Source organism: Dermacentor albipictus, chromosome 9, assembly GCF_038994185.2.
Source record: "Dermacentor albipictus isolate Rhodes 1998 colony chromosome 9, USDA_Dalb.pri_finalv2, whole genome shotgun sequence".
Taxonomy (NCBI): domain Eukaryota; kingdom Metazoa; phylum Arthropoda; class Arachnida; order Ixodida; family Ixodidae; genus Dermacentor; species Dermacentor albipictus.
Genome location: NC_091829.1, coordinates 69,001,010 through 69,013,485, shown reverse-complemented (window position 1 = coordinate 69,013,485; position 12,476 = coordinate 69,001,010). Strand labels below are relative to the sequence as shown.

At 48.2% G+C, this 12,476-nt stretch overlaps 2 protein-coding genes across 4 annotated transcripts in view; one reads left to right on the top strand and one right to left on the bottom strand.

Moving 5' to 3' along the window:
- The window catches only part of LOC135908583 (solute carrier family 4 member 11-like), a 106,293-nt gene that overhangs the window by 79,648 nt on the left and 14,169 nt on the right, over positions 1-12,476 (top strand). Inside the window, exons 7-10 of the mRNA XM_065440403.1 lie at positions 2,443-2,524; positions 3,869-3,997; positions 8,092-8,208; positions 11,169-11,301. Coding sequence (XP_065296475.1) covers positions 2,443-2,524; positions 3,869-3,997; positions 8,092-8,208; positions 11,169-11,301 — 461 coding nt within the window. The remainder of the gene's footprint in view (positions 1-2,442; positions 2,525-3,868; positions 3,998-8,091; positions 8,209-11,168; positions 11,302-12,476) is intronic.
- The window catches only part of RanBP3 (ran-binding protein 3), a 155,463-nt gene that overhangs the window by 142,292 nt on the left and 695 nt on the right, over positions 1-12,476 (bottom strand). Inside the window, exon 2 of one of the 3 annotated variants that reach the window (XM_065440400.1) lies at positions 8,493-8,613. The exons of the other annotated variants lie outside the window; for them this stretch is intronic. Coding sequence (XP_065296472.1) covers positions 8,493-8,613 — 121 coding nt within the window. The remainder of the gene's footprint in view (positions 1-8,492; positions 8,614-12,476) is intronic. 3 annotated transcript variants of the gene reach the window in all.

The following is a 12,476-nucleotide window of genomic DNA, read 5'->3' as shown; positions in this document are numbered from 1 at the left end:
CAGTGCGACTAATGCAGTCAGTAATTATCCATCGACACAGTTATAGCGTTACGTGATTTCAACATTGGTTCGCTGTTACTGCCTCGTCGCATTACTTATTCAGTCATCTGAATGTTGGTCTACGAATTCGGAAAGGGCTCCGAGCCACCACGCATGCGCGAAGGGGGCGCTCCGGCTCCCGCGCATGCGCAGTGGCACCGACTCCTCGCCGGCACCGTGGACGTTGTTTTTGCCGCTGCGGCAGGGTGACAACACAATTGTAGTACGTAGACACGATGTCTCTCGTGATCAAACTGTAGAGCCGCACAAAGCTCACTTCGTTGACCCGCATGACGATGAGACCATCTTGAGCAGCTCCCCCTGTGGGGGGTTCCCTCTCTCTCTCTCTCTTTCCTGCCTCGCTCTCCTTCCGACTTCCTCCTCCTCCTTCGCTCCAGCAGCAGGCCTCCAGAAGAAAGCGTGAGGTGAGGGCGTAGGCGCAGGGCTGCCACCCGTAGCACCGTAGACGCAGTTCCGTCCATGTCGAATGCTGAACGCACGGCGGCGCGCACAGACGCAATGCAGCCGGCTTGCGCTGACGTCGCATGCACATTCTCAACCATTCTTAAACGTCCAGTGAAGTTTTCAAAAAAAAAATGTCACAAGTTAAGGTGCTGTGTCTCAGCTGTACCGTAATATTGGTTGAAGACAGGCACATATAGAAAATTTCGTATTTGGCTCGTGGGCGACACCACCGTGCGCCGTTATAAAGGAACACTTTCTCAGTTTTGTCGCAATTGGCGGCAAATGTTTTTCATGGTCGTAAAATACAATCATACTCATGCGTGCGTATCGAATGTGGTAGAGTGCATTTGGTTGTTACATGAGAAAATGGCAGCGTTAACAGCCCAAGAAGGTAGCACTGGAACGCTTTCGTAAGATAGTCTAACATATATGTATGGTGAAAGCCTTGAACCAACACACACGCACACTGACACACACACACACACACACACGCACACTGACAGACAGACAAACACACACACGCACACATGCACACACACGCACACATGCACACACACGCATGCACACACACATACACACACACACACACACACACACACACACACACACACACACACACACACACACACACATCGCGCACGGCCACAGTGCGTAAAGAAAGCAGACACCATAGAGCTGGAATAACAAAACTACACAGGCACAAGCAGCATCGACATTGCGTTATTTGGTTGCATCCATTTCAGCTACTTGTCGAACGCTATCTGCGATGTTTTTTAATGTTGTGTCCCAAGTGTTCACGCAGGCTAACTTCGCTGAGCCCTGCCGAAACAAGCTGTTGCGTTAGCCAGAGGTCGACAAGCACTAAGGCCACATACGTGACGTGGGTTAAACGTGCAACTCAGTTATGCGTCTAGAACCTGTGAAAGTTGCGCTAAGTTTCGGTCAACGGAAAGCAAATGATTTCACTGCATATTAAACCCGCCCTGCAACGACCATCTAGTCAACAGTACATACATAAATAAAAAAAAAGTACGCACGTAATGAGGAGCAGTACCCCAACAAAGAGCGCGTACAAGAAGAATGTGTGATTGGGGGGTGTATTATAGACATCTTCAAGTTCCTCCAAATTGCAAAACTTCGCCATGTTGTCGGCTCTGATTTGCTGGCGGAGCGGCTGCGGCCTCTCTGATTGGCTCGAAACTTGACCGTGCCTAGAATAGCTCCCCAGCACTGGTTGAGCCTTCCGCTTCTTCGTCCTTTTCCATACTGTTCGATATGCGTATGTTCAAGCTCGCTTAACTTATTGTTTTCCATAGTGTACACCGTTCGGAGAATCGACGCATAGAGGATACGACGAGACGAGAAAAAGGTCGGTAAGAACTGAAACTGCCGCGTGAAGAAAACGATAACGCGAAGCACTTTTTGTCGACGCCTTCCTGAGTGTCCGCTTACGTTCTGCCGAAGCTCTAGCTTTTTTTTTCTTGCCTTTATTTTTTAGACAACAAGATTAAGCAATACACACTGACGCCGATTCGAGAGAAGATGACAGCTCGATACAATTTCAGCTGGTGGATTCACGACTCCCTCGCGTGAGGCACACACTCACCCGCGACACTAAGTTCTTGGGCCGTTGCGCTCAATTAAACATAATTCACCGGTACTGATCTTAAAGTAGCTCGATTTGCGCCTGCAAAACTCAACTGCAAGCACAGTGGAAGACAAAAGCGTATTCGGGCCAAGCTGCCTGCCGCGCGATCAGCATTCGATTCGGAAAGTAGCATCCCCGTGGTCCCTGCAGTAGTCTTTGAATACGTTGCGTGCCTCATAATCGACGCCGTGATCGCGCGAGTGCCAGTGTGACTGACGGAATCTGTTGTCTTCTTTCTCACTCCCCTCTCCATGCGTGCTGAACGTTGGCAAACGGACTCGCCAACGTAGCCCCGTAGGTGTCCCATCGCTCAAGGTCTCAACGACGACCTGCGACGGCGGTTGTCGCACTACGTCAGCGACTATATAGATGGTGAGTGGCCGCCGATATTGCTTCAGTGCAGCCTGTCAGGTTGTTCGCGCAGCCGTAGAGCCCATTTGGGTCGATAGAGAATTTTTACCTTCGTGCGGTACGTTCCCGTGATACGCTACGTCCACGGCGCATGCGCCGCCTCTTCGCCGAACCACGGTGTATATAGACATGACGAGAGAAGAGGGTTTTAGCATACGGTCATCGAGTACCACGCTACAGTGTACGGTCAATTGCGCTGAAGTAAAGAATTATAGGCTTTTCAAGCGTTCCGCATCGCCAATGCATCACGAACACTATATTGCCGTGGCGCCAGTTCCCCTAAATGTGAATCAACACTTTCCCAGCTCTCTCTCTCTTTCTCTCTGTCTCTCTGTAGGCCTATAGCAGCGTCAAAACAAAACGCTAATAGGCTAATAGGATAATAGGTAAAACATCGTTAACACTTTGTCTTCGGTGTGAAATGGGACTATGCGATGGCTGATTTCACCCTTTATTTGTTGCTGTCACGATGGAGAGCAAGCAGCAAGGACGAATTCGGGTCGATGTGGGTGGTCTGGGCTTGTATGTGCGCTTCCATTGTTTTTTTTTTTTACGCAATCACTTAACATAACCAGGAGCCGGCGCTATGAGCCGGGCATGCGCTGTGGCAATGACGTATCAAGTGTCACGGTAACGCATATAACGTATCGCGCAAAGCTGAAACTCTCTAGTTATGTGCACAGCCAACCTGCCTTTACGTTACCTCTGCATAAACTCGTGTCCCTGAGCGTTTAGCTGCTAAAAATGCCAGCGTCACTGTTCATACTAGCTGTGAGCTGTGTCTGCAAAGTACGGGATTAGCGACCTTTGATCCCGCCATATTCTGCTACGCTCTCCACCTCGACTCAAGGAAGTGAATGACAGCGCCGCTCCTCTAGAACAGTCACTGCACCTCATTGACACCCCCCACTGCAATTCCCCAGAAACATAGCTTCTTTGTCAGCCAAGGGGCTGCGCTGAGCTCAGCTCGATGGACTGGAGGAGGCTGCTTCGAGTCGACGATCGTTTGATGATGCGGGGGTACGTCACGTGGTAAGTGTCTCAGCACCACGCGCCAACGATTCTTCCAGTCCATGTTCCTGGAACGGGCAGTAACGGTGTGAACGGTAATGCTACAAGGTATACCGGCACGCCGAAGACATCTAACTGTATCTTGATGTTGAGATGTAGTTAGACGCCAAGCCCTACTGAGTTTGGGTTTGCTAGGAGGGAGTGTTCCGTAACCGCACACAATACGGCGCGCACAAGTCACCTCCAATTTGAATGTATCTCTTTCCTCTTTCTCTCTCTCTTCGTATATTGCAGGAGTGGTAGGCCACCGGACAATCTACAAGACCGTCTCCACCATCTTCTTTCTTTACTTTGCCTGCCTTCTGCCAACCATTGCCTTCGGAGCGCTGAACGACACCAACACCAAGGGCAAGATAGGCGAGTGTCCTCAGATTATTTCAAGACGCGCTTGATTCGCTGTCTACGCTATGCGTCTCTGGCGAATTCAAATGCTTAAGTGCTACGGGAGTGCATTATTGCTTTAGAGATTAGCAACAGTGTTGTAGCCTTTAAAAAAAATCGCCATGCTGCGGTACTTGATGGTCGACGGAAAGCGAGACCAAACATCCCCTAAAAGACAGAACAAAAGAAAATAAACACGGGAAAACGATGCAGGCGATGCACTTAGATTTGGTGAAGCGCAAGCCAGCATCATGCGGCATGCTGTCGCTGTGCGGACAAATGCACTGCCAGCAGAATGTATTTCTCACGTGCATTTTCCGAAAGTATACCTCCAGTCATGCAGTTAATATAAGTGATTATGTGCACCTGATTTCTGGCTTCAATTGTGGCATTACAATGTGGCGTAAATTTGTCATTCCCAAACTCAAATAAGCAAGTTGTCTATTTACAATCATCAATCACTAACTATCACGCAGAACATGACCTCACCGGCCTGACTGAAGTGTTCCCGAAAAAAAAAAACGCCTCTTAATCTCAGATGTGTCATCCGTGATATAACCCAAAGTCTCCTCTCAAACACCTCAGTGTACTGCCATCTGCACGTCCAGCAAGAAGAGGCAGAATGAAATAGAATGACCAATCAGGAGAGCACAAGGGGCAATAGAATTTTCGGCCGGACTTAACATCGCATCAGAAGCCCGTGCAAGCACTACTACGCTTCTTGAGATCGATAGGCCTTTGTGAACGCCTGTAATTGGAACGCTTTTCCTATTAGCGCTTCCTGTTTTTTTTCCCTCTTTCTTTCTTTCTTTCTTTCTTTCTTTCTTTCCTTCTTTCTTTCTTTCTTTCTATGCCCTGATTCCAACCCCCATTCCCCTCCTCCCCCCCTCCCCCAGTTCAAACAGTAAAGTGGAATCTGGTTAACCTCCCTGCCTTGTCCCTATTGGAGTCTGCATGTGGAATAGCGGCACGTGCCTACATGGTTCGCCTAAATTTTGTATACGTTGGTTCTTAGGGTGGCAAGTCTTGATCACGATATTGTTCGGGTATCGGAAGTCTACAAGTGCGATGCCAACGTCCCCCTTGCTTTCAATTATGCATTTCGGTTTTCCAGAGAGTGAAGGATTTAAATACAGAACTGCACAACGGGGTTAAAAAACTAAACAAAAAGAAACACGGGGCAAGCATGAACCCGACCACCGAAGAGCAGTAACGAAGCCACACAGTCCGCTTTCTCCAAAATGTCGGGTGAAGTGGCAGAAAACTCCCTGTGTTACCCATGGTTACGACGGTCTTGCGAAACGGTTGCAGCAGCACAATTCACCGTAGTAATCTCACCTCAAAAAAAGTTGTGGCCTGAAGTGACACTAACGCAACATTCTACGCTCGGACAACGGAGCGTTCAAACGATCTTTCATTTTTTTTTTTGTCGGAGACACCGATCTATATGCACCTGGCGAAACAGAGTCCGTTGCTTGCGCTAACTGTACTGGGCTACACGTAAACCACAGCTTAAATCGTTTCCAAGGACGTCGCGCGCTACTTCAGACCTGTGTCTCGATAAGGGCAGCTTAGACGTTTGGCAGCACAGAAAAAAAGAAATTATTGAGCGCTGCGATTCGTATCGCTTCTAAGCAGATCGTCCACAAGCCGACTTCACACAACACCGAGCGGAGAACAGATTCATTAGCTTCGAAAACACATAGACACACAAATTTCATTCTACGTAACGCCACGTGCGCTAGAGATAACAGTCGATCGACCCAAATGGTCTTTCTACACTGCGTTGAACGTTCAGCGAATGAAAATATGAGCTTGGACAAGTGTAGTTTCTGTATTTTCAACGAAGCAGCCGTACTTTATTTAGCGCCGTCGAGAAAGCAAAACATCACCAACGTTGGTTTTTTTCTCTTTCTTTCCATCTTTCTTTCTTTCGTTCGCAATTTCTAAAACTCACTAAGGCTCACTGCCGTAGGCAATGTTTTATCTGGCATACTTTGTGTCAAATGCAGCTTCAAGTTCTGCTTTGTCGTCGAGGAGCTTTATCCTGACGTGCACGCGTTGCCCATTTCGCGTTAGATAATTTTAGCATGTAGCGCAGACTTAGGCTGGAGTAAGAGAAGATATGGGCGTTAAGAGAAGCTTGGGTAGAAACGTCTTGCGACAGCGTGCTCCACCAGACTGCGCGATTATATGCTACCTAACTGCTTTCGGAACTACGTTACTAATGAACGTCTAATACTAATGAACTAATGAATGAATACTAATAAAGGTCTTTTTAAACCCCGCGTCGCAAAAAAATCCGGCGTCGCCGTCCCGAGGCAAAACAATCATTTCTATCCACGCATACCCACCAACGTGGGCCCTCCATGTAGCGCAAGGAGGTTACTGAACTAATTGCATCTCCCAAGGTAAAATACGTCAGAAAAATCGTAAAATACTACTTACGCGCAACCTACAGACGCCCTGGCGTCGGAATGTAGTTGGAATATACGAGAAAAAACCATTATGTTAGGCGGAAACTCGAAACGCAAGCCCCTTTTACAGCGTTTTTGACATTAATAGAGCGGTCATGGCCACTGAGATTTGAACGCGCCGGCGCGTGCATATCTCAAAGACCATTAAGCGGCGCGCCCGTTTCCTTGCAACACCTCGAGATGGCGCTCGCCTCCGCCGCATAAAGCCAGGGAAACTACGGAGCATGTTTTATTAGAATGTGAAGACGTCTACCCAGCGGCCGATTTAGGCACCACTGGCCTCCTTGAAGCCCTTGGGTTCAGAGGGAGCAGTGGTAAAGCAAACATGTCCGCAGTAGACATTAGTAAGAGGCGACTGGAGGATTGGTGGAAGCAAAGTAGGGAAACGACAAAAGACGGAGACGTACAAAAGCACAGTTCGCAATAGGGGATCAGAAAATTTGGGCGTGGTAGTTCATAGTGTTTTTTTTTCTTTTTTCATTGTTTAACCCTAGGTAGAATATTATGCAGTATAGTAGCAAGAGCTTGGTGGCGCAACCCGCCAACCCGTTCCAAAGGGGACGCTCATAACATCCATCCATCCATCCATCGTAAAGCCCCTCCGCATCGCGGCCCACGCAAGAGGCCGCGTTTCTACCAGAAAGCTGGCCTTCGTGTATAGCGTTTGCCGCCAGCGTTTCTCGGTAAACATTACGGTTACTTAAGCTGTAGTTGCTGGGAAGCGTGAGAAGCACTCAGGGATCTTTGAATGCTATCGCGTTCCACTTTTAAAGGCGAAGCTTAAGCGTCCTCCAAACTTTTATATAATTTTATTGCAATAGAAGTTGTATGGACACACCAGGCGCATTTATGCCGTCAGCGTCTCTGTCTGCGTCGCCGTCAGGCTCCGTATAAAGTCCGAGGGTGAAAAAAACCATCGCCGCGCACCGTATGCTGTATGTGCGAGTGAAAGCGTGCGACGGTGAGCAAGCGATCCCAGCTCAATCTCGCGCGCCGAAGGGAGGAAAGCGGGGAGGAAGCGGGCCCGGGGAAGGGTCAGGAGGGGTGAGGGCGTTCAACTACGGGCGGCCCCGGTGGTCGCGCGCGCCAGCCCGCACCATTGCATCTTGAAAGCCATCTTCGACGGGGACAGAGTCCGCCATGCGCTGTGTTATCGCGGCATAGTTCGCGTTGATGCGAGAGGCAGCACGAAGGTCAATTCGCTCGCTGTTGCTGCCGCGCTTCCTCACCCCAGTGTATTGAATGCGAGTTTCCGCGGTCATCGAGTGAGATGCGTCCATGTTTGCTTGTGCGCGCGTGACAGCATGCTTGTTAATTTAGTTAGTATGCTTATGTTTACAAGTTTATACGGAATCGGAACCGCACTGTATCACGGAATCACGAAATCCCATTGCAACTCAAGATGCCAAGCATGTCGCCGATCAGCGAGCGCAGGTCATGTGATAATTTCTCAATTTCGTTCTCAATTTTGCCTTCTTTTTTCTCATGCCTTCACTTTCCACGGGTGGTACAGGAGGTAAGAGTGCTTTGCGCTTCATTCGAGTACATTATTAGTTCTGCATACGTTCACTGACGCTGTTATTTTTGTTTCGGCCCGAGTAGACGTCCGCAAGTGCATCATCAGCCAAACCATTGGCGGCCTCTCCTTCGCCCTGTTCGGTGGTCAGCCGTTGGTGATCCTCATGACCACTGCCCCCCTCAGCCTATACATCAAGGGTAAGATGCGCTGCTGTGATTGATTGATTGATTGATTGATTGATTGATTTATTGATTGATTTGTAAGGTTTAATGTCACAATTCCAGCGCTGGGGCTACGGGAGACTCCTTAGTAGATAGACCATACTTTGATAATTTGGCGTTCTTTAACGTGCACCCAAAAGCGATACGCGAGCGTCTTACTGCGATAGCAATTATTTGCACACTCCATGCGTATTTCTTCAGTCAGCGTCGGCATGATGCTCTGTATAAGATCCAAGCGCCCCAACACCTTGGCCACCCACCGTATGCTGTAGGTCCGAGTGAAAGCGCGTGAGGGTGAGTCGAGGATGGTGGCTTGATCTCGCGTGCGCAAGGAAGGAAGGCGGGAAGAAAGCATGCCGTCTTCCACCGCACCCAAGGCACCTGAGGGGGGGGGGGGGGAAGGAGTCTTATTTTGACAGCGGCTGCATATGACGCGGCTGAGCGCGGCCGCGTGTGCCTTATCGTTCATGGTTATATAGCGCTCAGTTTTACACAGACAATATTAAGGAAGGACAGGACGTGGACGGACGTAGCGCAAACTACCAACTGGTAGTTTGCAAGCGAGTTGGTAGTTTGCGCTACGTCCGTCCACGTCCTGTCCTTCCTTAATATCGTCTGTGTAAAACTGAGCGCAATATAACCATGAACGTTCACCAACTAGCCCCCTTCATTGCTTTACTAAGTGCCTTATCGTGAAAGTGATCTACGATGAGCCCAGAATCTAGGTGCCCCCGATAACTCATGTCTTCGTGCGCGCCGTGTTCTCGACGCTTGGTTCGCGTTCAAGCGAGAAGCAGCACGAAGGTCAATTCGCTCGCTGCAGCTGCCGCTCTTCCAAACGCCAGCGTTTTGGCAGCAAGCGTCAGCGCTCATCGAGTGAGGTGTGTTTCTGTTTGACTGTGCGCGCGTAGCACCATGCTTGTTAATTTGGTTAGTAAGCGAATACTTACGACTTTACACGGCCGATAAAACTACTGTACTTACTTCGTGTAGCTGTATACTAATTTGCTATCGCAATCGATGCTTTGCCCTTCGGGTGAAACTGCGACTTTGGCATCTCCGGTCCAGTTTGTTGCACCTTGGCTTTTTTATTCCACCCCGGACGTAACGCGGCCGCCACGGTGATGAATCATACTATCCACGGCGTTGGCATTTTATCACTGCTGAAGGTTTTATAAGATGTAGCAGCTAGCTTCATGTTCGCAGGCTACACTTCTCGCGCTTTTATAAATAAGGCAGGCGAGTATGCTGCAGCGCCTAGCGTTAACTTCCATGAAATGCGAACGAACGTAACGAAGCGCTAACATGTCGTGATTTTCACTCGAGCACTTGATGTAGGAGTGTTGGTATAAACAACGCCATCTGCTTGCAAAGGTAACCGTTGAAACTATAAACGGTTCCTTGTGCTTGCCTATATACTTTTACTCTTATACGCGACAGTGCCTATCTTCACATAAATGTACTTGCGCCGGCAGTGACGCAATCATCGTATTCGCCGTGATGTTTGTGTATAGATACCCTTCCGATGCTAAGCACAAAGTCGGAGGTTCGATCCTCGTCTGCGCCTGTCGCATTCCGATGCGCACGGAATGCAAAACACTGTCTGTCTGTCTGTCAAGTATGACTATGTGCAACGGATCTCTCCGTTCTTTCTTTTTTTTTTGTTCTTTATTGCGCGGAGCTTCATTTGCAGCAAAATTCTTCAAATTTAGCACACACGTCCACTGAACATTGCCTATATAAGTGGGTCGGGCCTTGAATTGTCAAAACCTCCTTTTGGAATAACTTCAGCTATTATCGGCCACCATATGCGAAACAACGCTGAACTTAACCGAAATCGTACGGCTAGACGATTATACCATGCTGTGAACAGAGCTAGTATACGTGTTTTGTTTTCTCTTGTTAACTTTTTTCAGACTCGCAGTTTGTGACATGTGTCATACCATCTGCGCTTTTGCAAGCACTGTATGCACTTCGCCATGGAGTTTTACTCTGTTGAAGAAAACCATTCCGGATGCTGAGTTAATAACACAGTCCGGAAACAGACGAAGCCCGTCTGCTGGGAATTAGTCACGGCAACGCTATAATGAAGCCTTCCCGACCACAATATCAAAATGTTATATAATTGAAAAATACGATGTCACCCTGAAGTTTTGCGCACTGCACGCAAAAAAATGTCTGAGCTACTGATATATATGTTCTACAAGTATGCCTTGAAGTTACGGTTAGTACGACTCTTGGTCAGTAGTTTGGTCAATTAGGCGACCTTACATGCTCAAGTATGATTTAAGTCGTAATACAGCAGCAGTACGTAAATATAAGAAAGTACAACAAAAAAAGGATGTCCCTAATTCAAGAAATCGTGGAGATATTTTAGAATGATATTAATTGCTATACGGTATTAACTGGAAAGCAGTGAAATAACATAGAAACTGGGTTACAAACATTACATACAAATAAATGTTTAACTAAGAATAGTTTAACATTGGCGGAAGAGATAAACTTGAAATTGTTCGCGCTAACAGAAATACACTCAACAATAACTTAACGTGTAAGAATTAGCAAGATGGGTTTTCACACATATAGATTTGATACCAATCATCTAAGAAATTTCTTAGACATTTTATGATGGTATTTTTTGCTCAGACTGGAAAGTGATGCAAACGGTGTCAATTTTAACATCAGCCAATCGGCGATTCGTTTCACAGTAGTACTCTCCAAAATAAGCATGCACGTTCGCTATAGCAAATTGTTAACTTGTGCCCATGAATACGTTATTGCACTCGAAGAAAAATCAGGTTTGGTTAACGAAATAATTACTAACACAGCCTGCGCAAAAGCTGGTATGTACGTGGAACAAGCCCCCGCGAGGAGGCAGCATGATAGACGAAGGAAACCGCTGTCGTTTAAAAATGTCACTACTGCCTTCCTCGCAGTGATCTACAACATCTGCGAAGACTTCGACCTAGACTTCTACGCCATGTACGCCTGCGTGGGACTGTGGAACACATTCTTCCTGCTTTTATTTGCCGTGTTCGACGCCAGCAAGCTGATGAAGTGGTGCACGAGGTAAGGTCAACTTAAAGAAATGCTAAACAGTAACAACAGTTGTATAGTTAAGCTGCATGTTCTTTTGAAAATAACGTTCGAAAACAGAAAAGGCTGGTTCGGGAAGTACAGGCAGAGTCGCCACCTTCGCCCAAAAAAAGAAGATCGCCGCCCAAGCACTTCATGCAGATGGTTAACCAGCGAAGCTGAAACGTGTGAACCCGATGTGTGTCACTGGGTTAATCCCGACGGTTCATTAAACGACGGCTTGTTAGGCTGCCGGATCCTCGGTAAGCAGTTGCTGCTTGCGCTCGGCTGCACGAGCCTGTTCTTGTGCCCTGGCTCCAGCAGTGAAGTGTGGCCCGTCACCCTCGCTAATCGAGAGATCGCGAGAGGCAGCGCGTGGGTGAAGCGTGGGTGCGTTTACAGCATCCGCCGCAGACAGACCTCCGCTCATGCAGCGCTTTGTTTTCATATGCATCTATAGCATCGTCTGACGCGCTCGCTGCATCCATCGGTGAGCAGACGACGCGCGCTACTCTGGCGCCATCTCGTAGCCATCGTCGCCGCAGAGCGGCACTATGCTTTTCTTCTCATGCTTTGGTCATACCTTCTCCCTCCACTTTCCACCTCACGTTTTTACTTTTACTGCGTGAGGCGGAAATCTACTTTGCATCCCCAAGTAAAGTAGATTGCTTGGGGATGATACTAGCCATAATCTTAAAATGGGTGTAGTACATGTTCGCAACGGCACGCCACACCGCACCACGCCATACTGCGCACTGGTCCTATATATGGACGCTGCCCAGCTAGAAGAATAAAACCAGCTGAAGGCGGCACGACAGGCAGCGAATAACGCCAGGGAGACAGAGCGCACTGCTTAGCTAGAAGAAAAGCGCCTGAAAGAGGCGCCATGCAGCGTGGCGCCATCTCTCGGGGTGACGCAATACCCGCGCCGCGGAACTCACGGACCACTGGCGTTCAAAAGAGCACAGACAACTCTGTCTCAGCACCAAAAGATGACAATGAAGTGTGTGGTGCCCTGTGTCTGCCTTTTGAACGTCGCTATTGGAAATGACAAACAAAACTTCAGCGTACTAAAAGTTACAGGTTGAGTGATAGTGTGAAAAAACATTAGGAAGACCTCGGAAGCAGTATCTTTTGTGACTTGTCTGGGCAGTAACTAGAGTATGTAA